Source organism: Euleptes europaea, chromosome 5 (genome assembly GCF_029931775.1).
Source record: "Euleptes europaea isolate rEulEur1 chromosome 5, rEulEur1.hap1, whole genome shotgun sequence".
NCBI classification, from domain to species: Eukaryota; Metazoa; Chordata; class Lepidosauria; order Squamata; family Sphaerodactylidae; genus Euleptes; species Euleptes europaea.
In genome coordinates this window covers 70509059-70533433 of record NC_079316.1, presented here as the reverse complement: position 1 = coordinate 70533433, position 24375 = coordinate 70509059, and the positions used below count along the sequence as shown (strand labels likewise).

Below are 24375 nucleotides of genomic sequence, written 5' to 3'. Positions count from 1 at the left end.
ATTCAGCACCCAGCCAGCATGTGCAAAATAGTCAAAGCTTCTGCCACAACAATATGAGGAACATATGAACCAAAACCCTATTTAGCTGAAAGCATTATTATTTTCTAACAAGATTCCTAGTGCAACACACTGTAGATCAGGCTGTAGATCAGACTGTAGATAGTCGATCAGAATCCCAATTCCAAAGCCTGGATATAGTTCATCTTTTTGTTTGGATTTTCTCTCTTACTCTGAGTTTCCTCAACTGAAAATGACACTTTTCTCGGTGCTCTTAGTTTTCTAGACATTGATGAACATTCTTATTTTTGTAGGACAATGACATATTGCAAATAAAGAAGCAGGCACTATCAAGGAGACACAACTGTATGGCTCATGTTTGTATGAACAGATGTATCACTGTATTTTTCCACTTTTGATAGCACTTTATCAAAGGAAGGTCCTGACAGTGTGTTGATCCAACCAAGTAATTCTGAGTTGGCAAATGCCTCAAACTGGTATCTACCATTTTCAATGTGAAAATATGATGTCAGTGATACAATCCCACCCCAAATAGTCAAAATCTACGGTGAGAAAGGGCCATGGCTAAATGGCTGAACAACTACTTGGCATGTAAAAGGTCTCAGGTTCAAGCCTGGTGCCTCCATTTAAAAGAATCAGGTAGTAGGTGACATGAAATATCTCAACCTGAGACCCTGGAGAGTTGCCAATAGTCAGAGAAGACAATACTGTCCTTGATGGATCAAAGGTCTGATTCAGTACAGATTGAGTATGCCTTAAATGGACATCCAAAAACCCGAAATGACTTGAAAACCGGACTTCTAAGGCAAAAATTGTTGTTATAGAGGAAGATGACTGGAGGAAACATTTTAAAAAGCCATCCAGCAGACCGCCTCCTCACCCCTAGAGGACCCAGTTCTTGGTCCCTCAACTGCTACTGATGTTTCTTCTCATCTAAAAAAATAAAATACAGTGTACACAGCATCGTAGGTGAAGACTGAAAGCCTGATGTTGTTAGTTTGTTTTTTGTTGCTCTTGTTTAACAGCTGATCTGGTGAGACAGTTACACCTTTGGTTTCTGATGGTTCAATGTACACAAAATTATAAAAAATATTGTTTAAAATTACATTCAGGCTATGTGTATAAAGTGTATATAAAACATATACAAAACATAAATGAATTTTATGTTTAGCCTTGGGTCCCATCCCCAAGATATCTCATTATGTATATGCAAATATTCCAAATTATCCCAAAATACGGAAAGATCTGAAATATGGAACACTTCTGGTCCCAAGCATTCTGGAGGGATACCCAACCTGTATAAGGCATTTCATGTGTGTTCAGAACTTCTAGTTTGAAGGAGACAGTGTCATCAAATAGATTCAAGCCAAATATGTCAATAGAAAGCAATTCTGAAGCTTGTGATTTTATTGGAAAGAACCAGCTTATCACCATTTTAAAAATGCCCAAAGATGTCATCACCTGTAACTCAGGAGAATTGTGATTTTTGCATTATTTGTCTTTCCTAATATTGGTATGTGAATTATCAATTACACTTAGTGGTTAATTGCCCTTCATAAAGATAGCTTTTCTATTTTAAATTAGGCAGTTAATATATTGTAACTAATAGCATCCACTTGTACATTACAAATATATCTTCATTGATTGGAGCAGCGAATGTGAGAATCGCTCATGAGCTAATGAAGCAATTGAGTAAAGAAGTGCAGCGTGTATCCAGGGAATAATTATTGTTAATGAATTACGATGTGACCTTCTCAGAACAATGAACAATGGGTGTGACAGTCAGGTGACACTACTTGACATCTGTTATTCCACATATGGTTTAAGCTGCAAACAGTAATATATTTTATATTCAGCAAACATTTTTAAAAAGAATTATCTGATTCAAACAATGTTATTAAAGCATTAATTATGTTCCAACTTATGCAATAGGATTGTTACAGGATATGACTGATCAGAAGGGATATTTGATCCCTTCTTTTAGATACTGTTTTTACTTTAAAAGGTATAGAAATCTGTAGCACATATTAAGGTACCCAGAACTGCAGTGCTTAATTCACTTCAAAAGTATACGCTCAGTTCCAGGTGGAAGACTGCGAAACGTCAGACATGTGGAATCAACATGGCTAACACTTGCAACTTGTTTGGGAGCCTTACCAATCCCTACACGAGTTGCTTCTAAACTAACAGAAATAGTGAGGAGGACACAGCATCCCTGGCACAGAACAACAAGGGCACCACCTAACCAGCACTCTCATGAATACTGCTTCTTTGGGGTACTTCCTGTTTGGGTGCCCCCAGTAGTTGCCATCTGGAAGGTCCCCAAGAGTTCTTGTTATTATCTGAGTCCTAGATAAGGAGACCAGACAAGTAGGTCTGTGGACAACATCTTCTGATGATCACCAACATTTCTGTCATTATAGAGGCTTTGAAACAGCAAAGTCACTCTTGTCTGGCAAAGACCAGGAGTCGCACACACAACCAACGAGAAAGGGGGCACAGTGTCACACATGTATATGGAACACCAATACAACTTAGTAGCTTGACTCCATCACTGTATCTGCCTGTTGCTATGAATCTGAAAGTTTAAGCCTGCAAGGCAGTGAATAGAGATGGTGGAGCAGGCATTCTGGAAACTGGGTTCTTGAAAAACGGGCTGGACTGACAAATAAGTGACTCACCCATAGGTCTGAAGCATAGAGTGCTTTCTTTCACAAGTTGCTGTGACACTGTACCTCGGTTTCAGCTATATGGTTTGGCTGTTTGTCTCTTGCTGCTTGAAATGGCAAACTGGGTCACTTACCCATGAACAGGCGCTACAACTCTTTGTTTCAAGCAACAGTCAGCAGCACGTAGCCTACCAATAAATCTACAACAAGTATATGTAAAAGCTGCACAGGACTGCCAGTACTAGCACAAGGAGACACAAACTGAACATAAATTCAATGTGGTGAAATGAGAGCCAGCGTGGTGTAGTGGTTAACAGCGGTGGTTTGGAACGGTGGACTTTAATCTGGAGGACCGGGTTTGATTCCCCACTCCTCCACATAAGCGGCAGACACTAATCTGGTGAACCAGGTTGGTTTCCCCAGTCCTACACACGAAGCCAGCTGGGTGACCTTGGGCAAGTCACAGTTCTCTTAGAGCTCTCTCAGCCCCACCTACCTCACAGGGCATCTGTTGTGGGGAGGGGAAGGGAAGGTGATTGTAAGCCAATGTGATTCTCCCTTAAGTTGTAGAAAAAATTGGCATATAAAAGCCAACTCTTCGCCTAAATAAAAAGGAGGGAAATGTACCAAGGAATCTGATGTAAATACAGCCTCAGATATCCAGATTTTCAGAACTCACCTCAACTGATGAAATTGAATGAGTCTCCATTGTAGATTCCCCCTCCCAAAAAAAAAGAACTACACAGCTAGTTCAGGAAGTAAGGACAGCTTTGACAGGACCCCTTGCTTTCTCTCCCCCTGCTGGTGTCATAACCTTTGTGTTATCTAAAAACAGGGAAGGGGAAAGAGGGTTTGTATTTTACATACCCATAGGCTAACCCCAAAACCACTGGCAAGGACAGTTGGTGAAGACGGTACAAGGTCACTCAGGATGTCCAATAATTGTCCTAACACTTTACCTGTTATGGCACAATAATGAGAGTTTTTTTCATTATTTTCGGGTGAATGAACCTGGCAGATGCTGACAGCCAGCAGATGTGTAAAGTTCGAGGTGATTTGTAAGGGACCAGCTCATCTGACGCACAGTAATTGCATTGTGGGACATTGTCACTCAGAGTCTTGTCCTGTTCTGTCAGAATGAGGTAAAGGTCAGTTCAAAGAACTGGCATAGCATAAGGGACAGCTCTTCACCGGATTTTTTTTTTTAAAAATATATATTTTCATACAACTTCTACTTACAAGCTAAGGAAAGTCAGAAATGTGCCCACCACTGTAAGGGGGCTTGGATAACTGGGGAATTCATGATTTTCTGTGTATTTAAATGGAAGTACAAATAGTTTTAAAGTCTCACGCAGAGATTGTTCCTCTATCAATTCAGCTCTTCTGACACAGAAATCCCCTTTTTTATTTCTTTGAGGTTTCATTAGCAACACATGCTTCATTCCAAAAGCTCAGAATAAGATTAGTGAGGTTCCCACACAGACTAGCTTTAAAAGATGTAATTGTATCAGGTACACTTCCTAGACCTAGACCACTTCCTAGGCCTAGTGAAGTCTCTCTACCCACTTAGAGTTGCTCATCCTGCCTATCATCTTCCTGTTCTACTGCAAACTCATACATTAGCATAGCCTGCAGTGCAACAAAAATATTCAGATAATTAGAACTTCAACTAAATAGAGGATTGGTATTTATGGCATGAGAATCTGTGGGGAAACTCACCAGGCGGTCTAACAGTGCAATCCTATGCAGAATTACTACGCTCTAAGCCCATTAAAATGAATAACCAAATATTTGGGATAGCTGCTACAGTTTGGTTGACAATGGGTTTCATCAAGTTGGCTTCGATTGGATCTGATTTGAAGCAACAGTTTCAACATTATGTATTTAGCATAGGGATTGTGCACTCAACAGTCTACATTAGCTTGAAGTTGATTTCAGAATTTTTGTGCTTTACAGAAATCATTTCTTAGGTGCAGGATCAGAATTCAGTTTTCTCATTTATTGTCATGTCATGGTGGACCTGCACTCAAAGTGCGCCTCTTGATCAGGAAAGTGCACCTCTAGATGCGGAAAGCACACTGGTTCATAGAAATTACAAAGATGGCAACACACCACAATTCCGGTATGAATGACAAAACACAGGATGTGAAACTGGAACATCCCACTGACTGCAAGAGGTGTTAGAAATAGTTTTAGACTGGGGATCATGACAACACAGGATTCTTCAGGCGACACATTCCCCTTGCTTCAGCAACAGAATGTCTTGATGCATAACAATTTACTCATCTCCATTATTTATACATTATACATTATTTATACATAATCCAAGTCTGGTTCTTGCCACTAACGGGCTGCATGGCTTCCAGAACTTTTAATAGCTGCCAGGAAAAATTCAATAGGGTCGGATTCTTCCATCACAAATAGCCATCCTTATCAAGATCAGCCAGTAGGGTGTAAAGGTAAGACTAGGATCTGGGAGATCCAGGTTCACATGAAGCTGCCTTATACTGACCCAGACCCTTGGTCCATCAAGGTCAGTATTGTCTACTCAGACAGCCAGTGGCTCTCCGGGGTCTCAGGCAGAGGTTTTCCACATCACCTACTACTTGGTTTTTCAACTGGAGATGCCGGGGATTGAACCTGGGACCTTTTGCATGCCTGGCAGATGCTCTACCACTGAGCCACAGCCCCTTGAATCCCCACTCTGCCATGGGAGCTTTCTGGGGGACCTTGGGCCAGTCACACACTCTCAGCCTCACGTAACTCACAGGACTGCTCTGAGAATGAAATGGAGGAAAACAATGAAAGCCACTCTGGGTCCCAACTAGAGAGAAAGGCAGGATATAAATGAAGTAAATACATAAATAAATCACAACCTTTCTAGCACCTGACATTCCAAAAATGGAGGATGTCACTGTTACACCAGCAGACATGCCGCCTTCGGCTGCATTCAGATGTCATGAATGCACCTTGTGGCCATGCTCGAGAGCTTCCAGCGTGGTGTTGTGGTTAAGAACAGTAGTTTGGAGTGGTGGACTCTGATCTGGAGAATCAGGTTTGATTCGCCATTCCCCCACATGAGCAGTGGGCACTAATCTGGTGAACTGGATTTGTTTCCCCACTCCTACGCATGAAGCCAGTTGGGTAACCTTGGGCTAGTTGCAGCTCTCTTGGAGCTCGCTCAGCCTCACCTACCTCACAGGGTGTCTGTTGTGGGGAGGGGAAGGGAAGGTGATTGCAAGCCGGCTTGATTCTTAAGTGGTAGAGAAAGGTGGCATATAAAAACCAACTCTTCTTCTTCTTTCCTCCCATTCCTTCTTCCTCTCATACACACAGCACGATTAAAGGATTCCTGGTTTCAGAAGTCTTGGGGTGGTGGGGAGGGAATCAAATGTACAACATCTGAATGCAGCCAGAAGGCAAATGAGTTTGATTCCTCTCCCTAACCCAGTTTAGAATTCTGGCTTCGGAGAGGAAACAAACTCCAGTTTGCCCAGGTGGCTGCATTCGACAATCACAACAAACAGGAGCCTGTTTGAAGGCTTCCTGGTTTCTCAATCACAATCTGTGTACAGGGGACAGAGGGAGGATTAAGGAGGAAGCAAGCACGGCACGAAACCAATTCATGCCCAACACAACCAGCATTTTGTTCATCATGTCTGAACGAAGCCATAGCACAAATAAGATCAGAAGTTGTCATTCTATTCCTAACACCCTACTCCTACATATAAGTTCTGCTATTTCCAAGTACTGAGCTGTACCACTCAGAATCTGGTTTATTTACGTTGATTTTAATAGCTCTTTTAAAAATTATTCTCTTGCAACTCCAACTTTCACAACTCTTTCCCTTCCTAAGTCATTCCTGGTAACCACAGCATTCTATTTCCCACTTGCAATCCTTCATCTTTGCGCCAAACCTTTAGCTATTAAGCTCTCTTTGCTTGTGTTCAGGGGCAATGCCCTTCTCCATAATTATCTACCCTGCGATTCTCCCTCCAGTTCCGTTTCATTTACCGACTTTATTATAGTAAGCAGAAGGCCAAAAGTCACAAAACAAAATGAAACTAGAAATCTAGTAGGTATATATACACAATGGAGACCTGCAGCAAAAAAAAAAAAAATGATTCATAGGGTCAAGCTCTTGAACTGCAGGAATTCAGGAGGCAAGTATTACTATGCAAGGCAGAAAACTGGGCCACCTCAGAGGATGCTTTTTAATGAGTACAGCTGTACCACAGAACAGTAAAAAGGACTCCAGTTAATAAAAGCATCATTGTAAGAGAGAAGCAAAAAGTTAGAAAGCAATATTTAGGTAGTTGCTTCCTATCACAGTGCTGGAGCACTTTCATGACACAGAAATGCCACACCAGGGTACTGAAAGCTAAAGAAGAAGATCCATCAACCACTATTGACCAAAAGGGCAACAGGCAGAATCGATGAAGGGGTAATATAGACAACCCGAAAGCATGATCCTGCCTGTGTTCCACAGCACCTAATATATTAAGCATGCTCCTCTGATCCTGGAGAGATTAGGTATGCATCATGAATAGAATCCATTTTTACTAGTAGGCATGAATACCCCTCTCCTCCATGAACATGTCCACTCCCCTCTTAAAGCTTAGAATTCCAGTTGATAATTCCCCATATGACCTTCAAATACAATAACATTCTAAATGACTTTCAAAAAATAATTTTAATTGGGTTGTCTTGCAGCCAGCGTGGTGTAGTGGTTAAGAATGGTGGTTTGGAGCGGTGGACTCTGATCTGGAGAACCGGGTTTGATTCCCCACTCCTCCACATGAGCGGTGGAGGCTAATTTGGTGAACTGGATTCGTTTCCCGACTCCTACAGCGGGGTGACCTTGGGCTAGTCACGCTCTCTCAGTCCCACCTACCTCACAGGGTGTCTGTGGTGGGGAGGGGAAAGGAAGGTGATTGTAAGCAAGTTTGATTCTTCCTGAAGTGGTGGAGGAAGTTGGCATATAAAAAACAACTCTTCTGCTTCTTCTAAAATCCTAATACATTTGTTACTGAATGTCCCATTTTGTTAATTATACCAGCTCACTATGTGTAATCTGCCTTGAGTTCCTGTGAGAAAGGTGGACTATGAATAATGTAAATAAATAAATAAAAGAGCACAGCTATTGTCTATTAGTATGACATTGAAAATTCCAGGATTGGTTCGCTTGTATGCTAAGCTTAGTGCTGTTCCACTGTGTTAGAGCTCAACACAAGCCTTCCTCAATGCTTGGTTAAATGGCTAAGAACACTGGGTCATTTAGAAGGCCCCATTATGGGTCTTTCCTCTCTCTGCTGCTACTTGGTTTATGGAATAGGAGGCCTAGATCCATCCATCCTACCTACCTACCTAGCAGGACCCTAAAAACACAGACTGCATCTTGTGTAGCCTACATTTGAATCTTTTGGGATGAAACTCCAATTTGTGTTTCCTTGTGTCTTTCCTGGTCCTACTGAGCTACCAAGTACCTCACAATGTTCTTGCTATATAGAGCTGTTATAATTGTGTTATGGGAAAGATGGCAAGCAGTGTTGTGACTGGCAGGTAGCAGCAGAGGGTTGAATCAAATGATCAATTCACACAAGGACTGTGAACATACAGAAGTGCCTGCTGGATCAAAGGAGTAATCCTTCTAATCCAGCACCCTGTATATTATTCTGATGACTAATGCTGAGTTAATACCTGCGGCCACAACTGTGTTGCAACACCCATGGAATCAAAGGATAGCCCTGAATTGGCCAATTGTAGATGGACTGACTCTATAAAGGAAGCCATGGCCCCTGATTTGCAAGATCTGAGCAAGGCTGTTAAGGAGATGACATTTTTGAGGACATTGATTCATAGGGTCGCCATGAGTCGGAAGCGACTTGACGCCACTTAACACACACACATTAGAACTCAATGTCATTGATTTTCATATACACAACACATAAGCAACCCTGGAATCTCCCAGCTAACAAGAAGCTACCCCCTCCACAATTACATCATTGGCTAGCATTCAAGTTTGTTATTCATGAGCAATAATTAATAATTCACAGGAGGGAAGGCAGCATGGTATAGCCCGATCTCGTCAGATCTCAGAAGCTAAGCAGGGTCATCCCTGGTTAGTATTTGGATGGGAGACCACCAAGAAATACCAGGGTTGCTCTGCAGAGGAAGGCACTGGCAAACCACCTCTGTTAGTCTCTTGCCTTGAAAATCCCATGAGGGGTCACCGTAAGTCAGCTGCGACTTGACGGCACTTTATACACACACACAAGTAATATCTCCCCAGCTACATTTTCCTGACTGCTGTCATGCGACTCAGATTTCAGTTCTAAATCACTTCTGCTGGCAGAAGCCTCAGAATGTAATGACAAAAAACCTCCTAAAACATAAGCAAAAGGTAGGTTTGTAATAGCCAGTAGTATAAGCACAAGGATTAAGTGGCTATACACAGGGCAACTGAGTATGTTTTGCAGCCCAGAGACACCCTTTAGCAGTTGAATCCACAGTGTTTGATATGGTGCTGCCACGAGGACCACACTAACCTGAATAAAATGCATCACCTGGAACAGAACATTGTTGTATGCAAGGAATAATTTCTGTCTGACACAGAATCAGATAATTGTCTATCTAGCCCCAAATTGGCTATGCTCACAGGCATCATCTTTCCTGTATCTCAGGCAGATGCCAGCTCTGCTACCTGCAAATATTTAACTGGAAGATGGAAGGAATCAAACCGGGGACCTTATGCATGCAAGGGATGTGCTCTGCTACTGAACTCCAGCCCCCTCCAATTGGGCAATGCAAACAGAACTGGGAAAGCACTAGTTGGTGCTCAAAAGGTGGGTGCTGATCGTTAAGAATTTGGACACATATCCATACTTACGCAACGCGGACACCTGAAAATTTGACATGAGCGCCTAGGACCCAGACTGAATGTTCTGCTCTGCATATATTCATTACAAGCACAGTGTGTATGGGTGTGTGTTAAAACAAGAACAACAACAACAAACAAACAAACAACAGCAAACTACAGAGAACAAGTAGATGAGTAGCCAAGCAGCATGGGTTAGGGTGTTAATGGGCCAGCAGAGCCTGGATTCAACCAATCACAACCTGAAGGGGCATTGTTTAGCTTTTACACCCAATATGGGCTCCCCAATCCTATTGTTTCAATTCAAGGCATTAAACTAGCAGCCTGGGGGTTTATCATCTATTAATGGCAACCAATTGATTAAAAGTTCACCAATTAGCCCTCTGATCTTTGAGCCCGATAGCACAGTAATTTCAAACTGATGGTCAGATAAAACTGCTTGAAAAAAGCTTCACTTTGCAGAATGATGCTTCCACTATTAGCATGTGTTTAGCCCAAAGACATTGATGAAGCTTTGGAGTCCAGCCATTATTTAATGCGTGCAAACAGCCCAAGAAATAAATTTATTTGCCATTACTACATCCTGAGCTGCCTTAATCACAAGGGTTTTTATGGGCAATATAATCTGGTAATAATATGACACTGGCCTTTGTTTCATACTGATGGATAGTTAACTGTTTTGCCTTTGAAGCCACTAATTATCATCTATAAAAGCCAATCAAGTCCAATACAACACTTCTACTGTGAAATCATTATTATACTTGGTATATAAAGAACATCTGTTGGTAAACAATTAACTGGAGACTAACAGAAAGGAAGCAGTTCTTTGCCTAATTTTAATAATTACTTCTCTAATACCCGGCAACAGGAAGTAAAGTGAATAATTAAGCTGGCAGTATTTCATTTAAAAGCTGAGGGATAACCAATGGTTAGTAAGATGCTATCAGCTCACTACAGACCTTATTCAGTGTGTATTTATGGAGGGGATAAGAATAATACAAGGATCATCTTCTAGGATGATTTTATGAATAGACCAGTGGGAGATGGAAATTCAAACTATTTGTTTATTTACTTTCTTATGTTTATACCCTGCCTATCACCCCATGGGTCAGGAATGACCCGGTGCTTGCACAGGGGACCTTTACCTTTTTTATCTCCCCAAAGGCCCTGACCTGGATGGCCCAGGCTAGACTGATCTCATCAAATCTCAGAAGCTAAGCAGGGTCAGCCCTGGTTAGTATTTGGATGGGAGACCACCAAGGAATACCAGGGTTGCTGTGCAGAGGAAGGCACTGGCAAACCACCTCTGTTAGTCTCTTGCCATGAAAACCCCAAAAGGGGACGCCATAAGTCGGCTGCGACTTGACGGCACTTAACACGCACATCTCCCCAAAGGAGACCCAAAGTGGCTTACATTGCTCACTTCTCCTCCATTTTATCCTCACAAACAGGTAGGTTAGGCCCAAAGTCCACCAATTGGGGATTTAAACCTGCATCTCCCAGATCCTCGTCTAACGCTTTTACAACTACACCACGCTGGCTACCATCACCAGGCAAAAATATTAGTATGGTTTATTAATTAGGGCTAATGAAGATAAATAATATATCTTCATGTGTGAATGGTATCAGTCAGCATTGGATTGCTTTTCACAGATATGACACAAGATGTGAAAAGAAGTACTGGCTGCAGAGTTACAACTACCCTTCAACAGTATTGTTAAGATTTTTGAACTATAGTGTTAGATTGGAACATCAGAAGCTGGAAGGCAACTTACTGATTTTTGTACCAATGACAGCAAAACATGGGAAGATTAACATTGCCCCAACTGTTAACAAGATTAACATTGCCCCTTTTAAAAGGAAAGGAGTCGTCTGATAAACACAAGTTATTGTTTTTATTGAATAGCCAGAATCCGGACTTAATCAATAAGGTTGCAGAAGTTTTACATTATGCAATAAGGATATAGAAGCTTGTCTTTTAAATATGAAAACTTTAAATCTAATGTTTACTGCTTGAAGGCTATTCTGACTATTTTCTTAAATGCCAATAAAGGTATTGAATTGAATTGAGTAACTCATTTTAAATGGCTGGGGGAGGATAGATCTTACACAACTCTTTCTGTATGCGGGGGGGAAGCTGTTCATAAGACTGTAGAACAGGATTAAACAGTAGGAGAATGTTAGGCAAGAAATTGTGCTTCGGATACGAAGAGTTCAGAAAAAAGGATACAACTATTCTGCTCTCTAGTTTCGTGATTATAAAGACTCCAATGTTTTATTTTTTTTTTTTAAATCCTGCCTTTCCAAACAAACCTTATAGTGGTTAACAAACAAGGCCTACAACTCACAACAGTGTAAGCGCACAACATCCACAACTCATACTGCAAACAACCAAATGCTGTTTTTTAATTCCAAGTCCAAGAATCCAATACTTATTTTCAACAAAACATTGTTTGCAATAGTCAAGTTTTTCATGTTTTCAAGAAGGCAAGAGAGAAGAAATTTGCCAAACAGATTTCAGAAGGCTGTTATATAATAATGGAGTAGCAACTTTAAAACCGATTTTTATTTGTTTACTTCTCTTATACCCTGCCTTTCTCCCCGTGGGGGTCTAAAGCAGCGTTCATCGTTCTCATCTCCATTTTATTCTCTCAAACACTCTGTGACGTAGGTTAGGCTGAGAGTGTGTGACTGGCCCAAGGTCACCCAGCAAGCTTCCATGTGATGATTCAAACCTAGGTCTCCCACATTCTAGCCCACTGGTTCCCAACCAGGGGTCCATGGACCCCCAGGGGTCTGCGAGAACTAAATTAAGGTCCGCAAAACAAAGTTATAAACCCATAATAAATTAATATTTTCAATTTAAAGTTCTTTATTATAAAAATATATACTCAAATATTATTCTAAGTTTAATGTTTAACTAACAGTTATGATTAAAGTTTATTTTCAAATTCTCAGAATTTTTATTTTGAACCTTGGGGTCCCTGCACCGAACAAAAAAGTCTTAGTGGTCCCTGGTCAAAAAAAGGTTGGGAACCACTGTTCTAGCCCAACACTCAAACAACTACACCGCACTCATTCGCCATTGACCCATTTCTGGTCAGGGAGGCCAGTCGTCTTACTGGAAATGGAGGGACAACTAAAAGAAACGGGCGACCAGATCTAACAGGGCCCACTGCTACCTACAAGGAGAGGCAGCATTCAGCTGTATGGTCCCTACATTGTTGGGGGCTTAAAGGTCAGGGTGAACACATGTATATCAGAGTGAACATTTTTGATAGGTGCTACTGAAGTCAGAAGATATAGTTGCAGTGCAATCCTAAGTAAGTCTGTTCAGAATCCTACTCAGTGGGGCTAACTCCCAGGAAAGTGTTGATAGTATTCTCCTGTTAATCTTATTGTTTCGCTTTCTTCATTACAGTTTGTGCATTGTATACAGGGTTGCCAGCCTCCAGGTACTAGCTGGAGATCTCCCGCTATTACAACTGATCTCCAGCTGATAGAGATCAGTTCCCTTGGAGAAAATGGCCGCTTTGGCAATCGGACTCTATGGCATTGAAGGCCCTCCCCTCCCCAATCCCTGCCCTCCTAAGGCTCCACCCTAAAACCTCCCACAGTAGCTAAGAGACCTGGCAACCCTAATGGTATAGTTAATCAGAAAAAAATACAAATTTATTAGAAAAAAATAATAGAAGCTTTTCAGGGTGAACCATGTTGATTCTACCACCTAGACACAAGCAATTGGGGTGACATTCAGATATTTTCCCAAGTACAAACATGAGGCAGCAATCTGGCAATGCAAGATGAAATTTCTCTAAAGACAAGCTGGGAGCCTGCAAAGAATCATGGGGGTGGGGGAGAAAGATGGATGAACAACCAGAAAATTCCTCCCAACCCAGGAGCAAAAACTGAAGGCTGCTGGTCAGATCCAGCATGTAGTGGTTAAGAGTGTCCAACTAGGAACTGGGGGACCCGGGTTCAAATCCCAACCCTGCCCTGTCAGCTAGCTGAGTGACCTTGGGCCAATCACACATTCTTAGCCTAACCTACCTCACAGGGTTGTTATGAGGACAAAATGGAGAAGAGAACGTTGTAAGTCACTTTGGGTCCTCATTGGGGGGAAAGGCAAGGTATAAATGAAGTAAAATAAAATGTAATTAAAAAAACAACTTTAGGATACAGCAACAGACAACTCAGCCGGTAGATTTACTAAACGAAAGCAGCTTCTTTAACATGACTATTTTTCTTGTTGCTGTTTAAATGCAGTCTGATTTGGGAACGTCAACCTCATTCATATAACTGATCAAATGCTATCCAAAATGTGCATTTGACATTTTAGTAGTGCCTCAAGTTGAGCGCTTGTCAAACAGCTTGCAGATTTATCTGACCCTGGGCACCGCCCCCAGCACTCTGAATTGTTTTACGATTCCAATTCTGCGAGTTTCTCTGGCAATCTGTGCCTTGTAAGACTCTGCAGGTATCTTATTCTAACACGACTGCCCAGCTGCTCCACCACCTCGTGATCCCCAAGATTTCCGTTGCTCTTTTAAAGAGCCCTGTTGAAAGTTGGGCTAACAGATGCCCTATAGGGGCCCAACAACAGGATGTCATAAATGTCCAACCGCTGCGTGCTTTTCATATGTATATGCTAATAGATACGCTATCAGCATACAGCTGTAAATGCAAATAACTGGTCTCAGGCAAGGCATGTTTTATGGCTCTTTAACCACCTTCGGTATTGTGAGTGGCCAACCTCCTTACTGGTTACAGCATGAAAAGCAAAGAGCTTACTACATGTCGATGTCGTATAAACCAATCAGGCAATAATGGCACAGAACAGAGGAGATGCTATGGTGGATTTGAGGAGAGGCTTTTAAAATCCTGACCTGTGTTCTTGCCTATTATAAACAATCAACTAGTCTGTGTCCCGTTGTTCCTAGCAAGGGTAAAAGATACGCACCATGGTCACCCTTCACATTAAGGCTAAAGGTAGACAAAGCAGAGGCCTACACGATCAACAGATGGTTTAAGAGACTGACTCTCTTAGAATGCAACAGGCTGTTCTATAAAGCATTTAGCCAAATAAGCTGATGACCAGCTATAAAAATTATGACATATTAACAGAAGCTAACAGTATGTTAACCTTTGGAGGCCGCATACAAATCAAGCCTTATTACAAAATGTGACCCAGCAATTGCACTGGAGTACTGCGCCCTACAAGAACTATGATTCCAACTACTCATGGAAGCATCCTGGCACCCACTATGCTAAAAACCAATTGCAGGTTCACAGATAAAAAAGATTATGAACCAAACTCTGCTCTTGGCTGATCCAATGAAAAGTGAAATGTCTTGTATATACATTTGATTTTCAGTTGTGATCCGATTCCCCCCCCCATGTTAATCCCTAAAATGTTAGGTGTGTGTCAAGTGCCATCGAGTCGCTTCCGACTCATGGCGACCCTATGAATCAATGTCCTCCAAAACGTCCTATCTTTAACAGCCTTGCTCAGGTCTTGCAACCTGAGTGCTGTGGCTTCCTTTATAGAGTCAATCCATCTCTTGTTGGGTCTTCCTCTTTTCCTGCTGCCTTCATGATTGTCTTTTCCAGTGACTCTTGTCTTCGCATAATGTGACCAAAGTACGATAGCCTCAGTCATTTTAGTTTCTAGGGTCAGTTCAGGCTTGATTTGATCTATAACCCATTTATTTATTTATTTTTGGCAGTCCACGGTATCCATGACACTCTCCTCCAACACCACATTTCAAAGGGATCTACTTTCTTCCTATCAGCTTTCTTCATTGTCCAGCTTTCACACACGTACATAGTAATAGGGAATACGATGGCATTTTATGTTATATCAACATAAAATCACAGAAAAAGGTATGTTTCCACTAGTCCAATCCTATGCAGTTACCTCAGTCTAAACACACTAAAACTAATGGGCTTCCCCTTGAGTAACTCCACACAGGATTGCACTGTTGGAATGCTACTCTCATTCTTATGCAGACCCATAAACTTAGAAGAGATTCAATTATTCCTCCACTAACATTTTTTATGCATGAGATTCAGCTACTGCTGAACAGTATGCCGGTTACAAATTTCTATCAGCAGTATGTTTTCTATATCACTCTCTAAACCTAATACTGAGTGAAGGGCATGGAAAAACCTTGTGAGTATGAACACATGCAGATCTTTACTCTGTTGTAATGCTATCCTAAACAGAGTTTCACCCTTTTGAAGCTTTTGACTTCAATTGACTTAGAAGGGTGTAACTCTGCTTAGGATTACACTGCAAGGCTACAGAGCAATGATTTGTCAGAGACATTGATAAATCAAGAATACTGGAACACCTATAGCCACACAGGAAGCCATAAATCCTGTGCTGAGTAGGTTAAGTGTAAAAACAATGGGTTCAACACAGAGAATGCTGAGGACTGAAAATATGCATCTCTGCAACTTGCAAACGATCAGATGAAATCAAAGATGAGCCTGGCAATATTCCTCCAAGCTGATATTCTTAACCAGTCACACAGAAACAATGAGGGTGCTGAACCTGGGCTGATCTCCTTCTCTGATGTGAAGAGCCATAGTCATGCAGAATATAATCACAAAACCAGTACACCTCCATACCTGGCTGTTCAGAAGTGCCCCATATTCGCTGGCAAGCCTCCCTCAAAAGCTTCATGCAGCGTTCCCCAAAACGGACTTTTAAACCATTTGCCCTACAAAAAGTTGAGAAAGAGGTCTACTTTTTCTACCTACTATTACACTCACGTTAAGAACACCCTTTTGTAACACACTTTAGATGCAAGTGACAGAATCACAAATGTACTCAACATGAGGACTCAAGTGAATACACCATTGTAGCTGCAAGCCAACTCCCATCTACAGGAGAGATGCAACCATTATTTAGACTCAGGGGCCTTGGAACGAATTTCACCCTTTCTATTACCACGACAGACCTAGCCCAAATGCATCTGACTGCTTTGACTAAACATCCTGGGGACCATTGTTAGTAAGCACGTCAAGACACACTTTGAAGATTCAATATGTTCTCCCTGCCTCCCTTGGGTCAAATAAGCGGAGAAGCCAAATTAACTGTTGAAACATACTGATCCCTAATGAACAGCTAGGACTCAGAGGTTTCCAGCATTTCAAACAAAGCTCAACATTTTGCATTCAGCCCCCAGGCTCAACTTTGGCTGTCATTTCCACTAACATATTTCTGATATTATACTAAGTTAAATTACAGCTTAAATTGTCTACATAGATTATAGTACCTTAACTGTTGTGCACAAAGTGACAAAACAACCCCCACCCACCCAAAGCTCACAAATACAGAGAAACAAGGCTCCAGAAACCCCCCAAACATGTTCTAAACGATTTACAATATTTAAGCACTGTACAATATTTTTCCTGTTTTGTCAGAGTTCCAAAAGAGAAGATTCGTATGTTCCCATTTTAATTACAGAAAGCAAAGAGAAACACATTCAACTACAAACGTTACATTAATTATTTTCTTCCAACAATGCAAGTATCAGAGCCACTGCTGAAATGCATAGCAGTCTAAACAGGTTTTCAATATCAGCAAAATAATACAAAATGGACTGCATTGGGCAATATAGCATAATGTTCCAACAGGTAAAGGTAAAGGTCCCCTGAGCAAGCACTGGGTCATTCCTAACCCATGGGGTGACATCACATCCCGACGTTTACTAGGCAGACTTTGTTTATAGGGTGGTTTGCCAGTGCCTTCCCCAGTCATCTTCTTTTTACCCCCAGCAAGCTGGGTACTCATTTTAAACTGACCTCGGAAGGATGGAAGGCTGAGTCAACCTTGAGCCAGCTACCTGAAACTGACTTCCGTTGTGATCGAACTCTGGTCGTGAGCAGAGCTTGGACTGCAGTACTGAAGCTTACCACTCTGCGCCACAGTGTTCCAACAGGACCTGCACAAAATAGACAATACTAGACCCTGATTCTGTCTACATTTATTTGGTTGTATAACTATAACTATGAAGTATTCTAGCTGAACTATACATCCTTCCAAAGTTTGGTTTTGGACTGCTGCTTTTCCATCCTTCTATCTTTTTAAAACTTTGTACCATCCATCCTGATGAAGAGTTCTGGTGAACCTGCAAGATTGCACAATGTTTTTCATCAATTTGGTTTGGCCTAATAAAAGGCATCACACAGAATTCAATCTTGGTTTTGGATTTTGAGTGGACCAATATGGCTGTACAACATTTCCAGTAATCTACATCAGGCTGTCTGTAGTGATTTTGGTGAACAGAAGTGCATAATTTAACCATGGGTGCATCAAACATTTTCAAGAGAATCTCTGCTTTCATCTAAAAAAGAAAAAAAAACACACCCTCAAGTTTCTAGGTTGTTACAGCTGCATAAATATGATTGAATGGGTTCACCAAATCTGGGGTAAAGAAAGTTCTTCTTTACATAAGATTGGTATTGAATGCAGGCTTATTTCTTTGAACCTTAGCCTGCAGTCTGAGGATTGGCTTGTTACTTGAGTAATCTCTAAGCAGTTTTCTGCAATGTATTTGATTGAAGCACTTAGCAAAATAGACCGAACAGATTAATCTACACAGATCTGATATATGCCTCATAGTGTGTCTGTGCGTGATGGGGGTGTAAGTGGACGACCTTTAGTTTCATTTTTGTGATTCTATTGTACACTTTCCTTCCGTGGTGGTTCTTTCCAGTATGCTAGCAGGACACTCTGACTGAGAAACTTTGACACAATTAAGAAGCGACATTACAATCATCCGCCTGAGGAAGTTCACCTCAAATGTTCAGCCTTTCATAATCGTATAACCGAGTTTGGCAGGAATTCTCCTCTGTAATTTAATTGATGCTACGATTCCAAACATATCTGAAGCTGAATGTAGAAATTAATTGCACTTACTTCCAGACAGATGTGTTTAGGATTGGGATAATACCATCAAAGCCAATACTGCTTTTTACAAGACACAGACTTTTCCCCTTAGCTGGAAAAAAAAATACTTTTTTTCCAGCTAAAAAACTACATGCATTTCAGCTTGCTTCTTTGCCCTTATCAATCTGCAATGTTGTCTTATTGTTCATTCTTTTAAATATTTATTTTGTTATTTATGCCCATCTTTCACCCAATGGAGACCCAACATAGCGTACATTATTTTCCCCTCCTCTATTTTATCCTTACAACAACTACCCTGTGTGGTAGTTTAGCTTTAAAAAGAGTGGACTAGCCCAGGGTTGCCCAATGAGCTTCCAGGACTGAATAGGGATTCGAACCTGGGTCTCCCAAATTCCAGTCTCACATGCTAACCATGTAGGTTTAACTGTACCGTTTTTAATTGCTTATGAAAAAATTCATTTAAAAGTGAGATGGTTTTGGAAATACTAGATGCACAGCATCTCATTTTTTTAAGTGTAGGAAAGAAACTATATGGATACATCCTAGAGTTACACTGTTGTTATTATGAGGTTTTACAGAAGACACAACAAAATGTTTGGTGGCTTACTTAAACATAACACACCTATCACACCTTTTATATACAATGACCTATTTTGTATTATTAGGACTAACAGCCCATTCCTGAGGTTGGGGGCAAAATGGACATAGGAGGTGGCATGACTCCTACGTCGGCATCTGGGCCACTTGAGCCATCTAAACTGGCACGGACGCCGGCATCCGGGCACTTACGGCCACCCCTCTGAACTGCAGCGGCAGCGCGGCCCTCAGACACCGGCTCAGCCTCTCACCGACGTCCTTCCAGTGCAGGTCCTCATAATGGCATCCTGGGAGGCATTCCTGGGGCATTCTGGGGGCAGAGCTGCCTTTCGGCAGCTTCCTAACCCCTTTCAGCCCAGGATCGCCCCCTAAAGCTACGGTGGTGCTACGCCACCTTTTTGTTGGTGCAGCATCGCTGTTCTCTATGGGTTCCCCCCTCATTTTCCATGTTTTTCTTTTTAAAAAAATAGCCCTTTCCCCTCCCAGAGCAGCTGCAAAACCTCGTTGGAGGTGTTGGGGTGCCGCCGCAGCCACACCATCCCCGCTGCAGCAGCTCTCAGGAATGGGCTGCTCGAGTCAGATTGGACAGTATGGCCCCATATACTTCATATACATGGCTTGTGGACCCTCCCCTGTGTGAGATGAGAAACAGGAGTGACAGCAAATGTATTTCTTACCTGGTATGTCCCATCTGGAGCTTCTGTCCCATGTCCAAGATTACCTGTTATCCATGTAGGGTTTTAATGTTCCAAGGGGGCCCCTAAACACCTACAAGCCAATGAGTATGGGCCCAATCTGTGAACTGATTTCAGATAAAATGCTGGAATTGACTGCATAAACAGAGCCCACACTAACTGGATTTTATATGCATGTGACAGCCAGGGGCATCAGCATCACAGGTGTGGTGGAGGGGCAAGAAGTTAATTCAGGCTTGAGCTTCTACTCCCATTCCCCATCATGCATAGGATAGTGATCAAAAGTCATAGGGGACAGTGTGGCAGCAGAACATGTGACTGTTGAAACAAAAATACCTCTGAGCATATACAGAATGCAACTCTCTACAATAAAATCACCTGTGCGTGAGTATAATGGTGTGGCGTTGTGTTGTGGCTAGAGTGTCATACGAGGATCCTGAAGACCCCTGGGTTCGAATTCCCACTTCTACCATGGAAGCCTGCCGGGTGACCTTGGGCCAGTCATCACAATCTCTCAGCCTAGCCTACCTCACATGGTTGTTGTTGTGAGAAACTGGAGGAGGAGAGAACAGTGTTCTAAGCTGCTTTGCGTCTGCATTGGGGGAAGAGTAGGACTTAAAAACATACATATATAAATGTATCACATACACGAATTCCTGTTCCTCGAACATTGGGTTGTGTTTTACTACTCATTCTTGTTTTATAGCTTTAATAGGGACTGTTTTTATTGTCTGCTGTGTAAGCTTGCTCGGAACAGTTGGATAAAAACAAATAAATACAAAGCTGGGGCAAGATCAGAAGGACCGTCTTTGGAAATCCTAGCACTTTCTCTTTTTTAGAAACCAGCCTCGGCTAGCAACATTGTTGCAGCACCCCACGAAAGGATATCAACGCTCCACTTGAAGATAATTCATAGCGGGTCGCCGTGTTAGTCTGTCTGCAGTAGTAGAAAAGAGCAGGAGTCCAGTAGCACCTTAAAGACTAACAAAAATATTTTCTGGCAGGGTATCTGAAGAAGTGAGCTGTGGCTCACGAAAGCTCATACCCTGCCAGAAAATATTTTTGTTAGTCTTTAAGGTGGCTACTGGACTCCTGCTTTTTTCTGCTAAGGCTCCACTTGTTCCAGATCCTTTTTCGCGAAAGCCAGGGCCATGATTCTGGCAAGGGATCCCAACAAGAGATTCAACCAAACTGAATCCCTTGCTGCCAAGGGGCTTGGAAAACCAGCTGCCTCTCTCTCCCCCTCCCCTCCCGTCAAAGCTCCAATAGGGACTTGCCTGGCACTGTAAACAGGGCGCGATCAGCCCATGGGCCATTTATTCACGGGAGGTTTTGCATTGGAGTTGTCACTCTCTCGATGCACATTTTCCCCATCTGAAGTCTCAAAACTCTGCATGGCGGCTTGTTGTTGAGTTTGGAGAAGATGGATGGGGGGAAAGTGCATCTAAAGAGTGGCAACTCCAAGGCAAACCCTTCCAGGGAGGAAGGGGGCTCAGGGCGAGGCGAGGAACTGGGAAAGCTGCCGCTCAATGGTCCCACTTACTTTTGTACAGCTTCTATGGATCCGGGAATGGGGACGCCGCCTCCTTCGCCTCCACTGTCATAAAGCACCCCGCTAATGTCTAACACCAATGCCGTGATGCCGGCTAAGCGCTGAGCCCACTCAGCCATGCCCGAGCTCGCCCTGCCTGCAGATCTCAGCAAGCCCCCCGCTGGGGTTCCAAAGAACCCACTGCCGGGTCTCCAGCCCTGCCTTCCCGCAGAGGCATCTGGGAAATGTAGTTGTCTGACGACTCGGGCGCAGAGCCAGTAAGTTGAGTTCATCGATGCGGTCTGCTTGTCCAGCCAAAAGCGGTGCGTCAAGTGGACCGACTTAATGCCTGTGTGTGTGAAGTGCCGTCAAGTCGCTTCCGACTCACGGCGACCCTATGAATGAAAGTCCTCCAAAGTGTCCTCTCTTGGACAGCCTTGCTCAGATCTTGCAAACTGAAGGCTGTGGCTTCCTTTATGGAGTCCATCCATCTCTTGTGGGGGTCTCCCTCTTTTCCTGACTCACAGCCTGACTTAATAAAACTGCAAAATTAATGCAAATTACAAAATTAGATAAAAGCCTAATGCTATTCAAATGCAAGGTTTTAACGCAACTCACACGGATCAACTTAGCATCTTAATATTTCTAAACATATAGCAAAATATGGCATTGAAGTCCCTCCCCTCCCCAAGCCCCGCCCTCCTCAGGCTCCACCCCAAAAACCTCCCGCCGATGGCGAAGAGGGACCTGGCTGGCAACCCTACCTAAGTATATAAAGTTGTAGTAGAAAACATCTGTAATTTTCCTGGAAGGACATTGTTTGTGTAATATTCAGGTTTGCCTGCCTCAGCAACCTTCTCTTGCTTTTCTTTGTATTTTGATTTGTTTGGCCCTCTGTGCTTCCCCTTTGCCAACTCTCCGATATACGTGCAACTGCCAAATGTATGTATGAAGTTTCTGATGAACAGGAACCCCATATGTATCTTACATACTCTTAAACATGTAAAATGGTAGAAATCTGGATTCGAAGCCAGAGTGTGTACATACATAAGTGCCAGCAAGTTGCAACCAACTTATGGCGACCCTAGCAAGGGATTTTCAAGCTGATTTGCCCATTGCCTTTCCCTGCAGAGCCTTCCTTGGTGGTCTCCCATCCAACTACTGACCCTGCTTAGCTTCTTAGATCTGATGAGATTGGGCTAGACCATGCCACCTTCCCTGCCTTAGAGTGCATATTTGTGTGTGTAGTACTGTCAAGTCACAGCCAATTTATGGCAAGCCAGTAAGGTTTTCAAGGCAAGAGATTAACAGGGGTAGTTTGCATTGCCTTCCTCTGCATAACAACCCTGTTATCCTTTGGTGGTCTCCCATCCAAGTACTAACCAGGGCTGACCCTGCTTAGCTTCTGAGATCTGACAAGATCAGGCTGGACTGGTCAGGGCTAGAATGCATATACTGAGATCTATAACCAAACAGTTGGCTGGCTATTTTCAATCAAAATTCTGGATTCCCACTAGCTTGGTCTGTTTCACCTTCTCTCTGCCTCCCCTACCTTGACTGTCTTCTTTCTTTCCCTTAAATTTACTTTTAAAATACTTTAATTTCTGACTCTTCCTGAGCCATTTTCTTACTCAGCATCTCAACCCTAACCCTCCCAGCTTCTCCAGTTTCTACTTCCTGCCAACAGCACTCAGCCCCTCCTGATCCTGTGTGACTTTTTATTATTTATTTATTAACAAATTCCTCTTGCTCTCAGTGAACCTCACAACATAAAATGTACTAAAATTCAGCAATTTAAAAGCAAGCAACTATTAAGCACCATTATCTACAAAAACAACACAACAGCCAGCCTTCGCTCACAGAACCAGACTATTCCTCAGCATGATGGCATGGAATCTTTTTCTTCAGCATGTAAAATGTTTATGAACGTTCCGGGCTATCACATCACACCCAGTCTCCTCCTGACTCTAACTGGTGGTGAGTTTTGTGTGGCGTTATGCTTTGCAAGTTTTTCAGCCATCAATCTAACTTCGCCAATAGGTGGAGCAGCCTTGAGCTGTCAGCTGCATATTTAGGGGGTCCTGAAAGACATGAAAGTCTGAATTCCAAAGTTAATTGGCAACTTTTATTTAATTTATTTATTTAAATGTATAACCTGCCCTCATTCCTGGTCGGGCTCAGGGCGAGTAACAACACTTTAAAACAACATAAAACCATAAAACTTCCCATTTAAAACAGCAACAATCATAATCAATCTACATATTAATATAGATGGATATAAAAATAAGCATACCAAGATGGCACTCAGTCAAGTAATGGTTATGGTAGTGGCCACTGAAAACCTGATCAAGCAGCCAAACCCCACAGTAAACAGAAGGTGGGGGGAGGGATGGGGAGGCCGTCACCGACGGACAACTTACAGCTGCCCTCAGTGGTAGGCCTGGTGGAATAGTTTCATCTTGCAAGCCCTGCGGAACTATTTAAATTAAATTAAACTCACTTACCTGTGTTCACATAGGCTTTCAAATGTCACACTGATGCAGATCAGTTTAGTGATTTGATGGAAACAGATGGAGTACACTACATTCTCTGCTTATGTAGATCATACATGGTGCATTGATCACAGAAGCAACAACAAATCCCAACACTATCAAATTTGTTTTAGTTGATACCATGTGGTACATAGGAAGTATAGTATTAACAGCTTGATCTACAGTCTAATAAAACTGGACAACTTGAGTTTCTATCAGATTTGTTCTATTGAATAATAGTAATATAACAAGCTTAGTCTCAGCTACATCACAGGATCACAGAATTAAAAACATTTACTTTAGATATTTATACCCCACTTTCCTCCCCAACAGGGACTCACTTACAACATCATTTCCCAACAACAACAACACCATTTCCTCAACAACAACAATCTCATGAGTTAGGTTAGGCTCAGAAAAAGTAGCTACATTCAAAGACGCCCAGCAAGCTTCCATTCCTGGGACTCATGGATCTTAGTCCAACACTTTAATCACTACACCACGTTGGAACAAAAAGCCATCCAATCCTCCCCCTGG

The 24375-nt window shown here is 42.3% G+C and overlaps 1 protein-coding gene across 1 annotated transcript in view; it reads right to left on the bottom strand.

Moving 5' to 3' along the window:
• LHPP (phospholysine phosphohistidine inorganic pyrophosphate phosphatase) overlaps window positions 1-21453 on the bottom strand; it is a 163191-nt gene extending 141738 nt beyond the window's left edge. Inside the window, exon 1 of the mRNA XM_056849907.1 lies at window positions 21320-21453. Coding sequence (XP_056705885.1) covers window positions 21320-21447 — 128 coding nt within the window. The 5' untranslated portion in view covers window positions 21448-21453. The remainder of the gene's footprint in view (window positions 1-21319) is intronic.
• Window positions 21454-24375: the final 2922 nt, after the last annotated feature.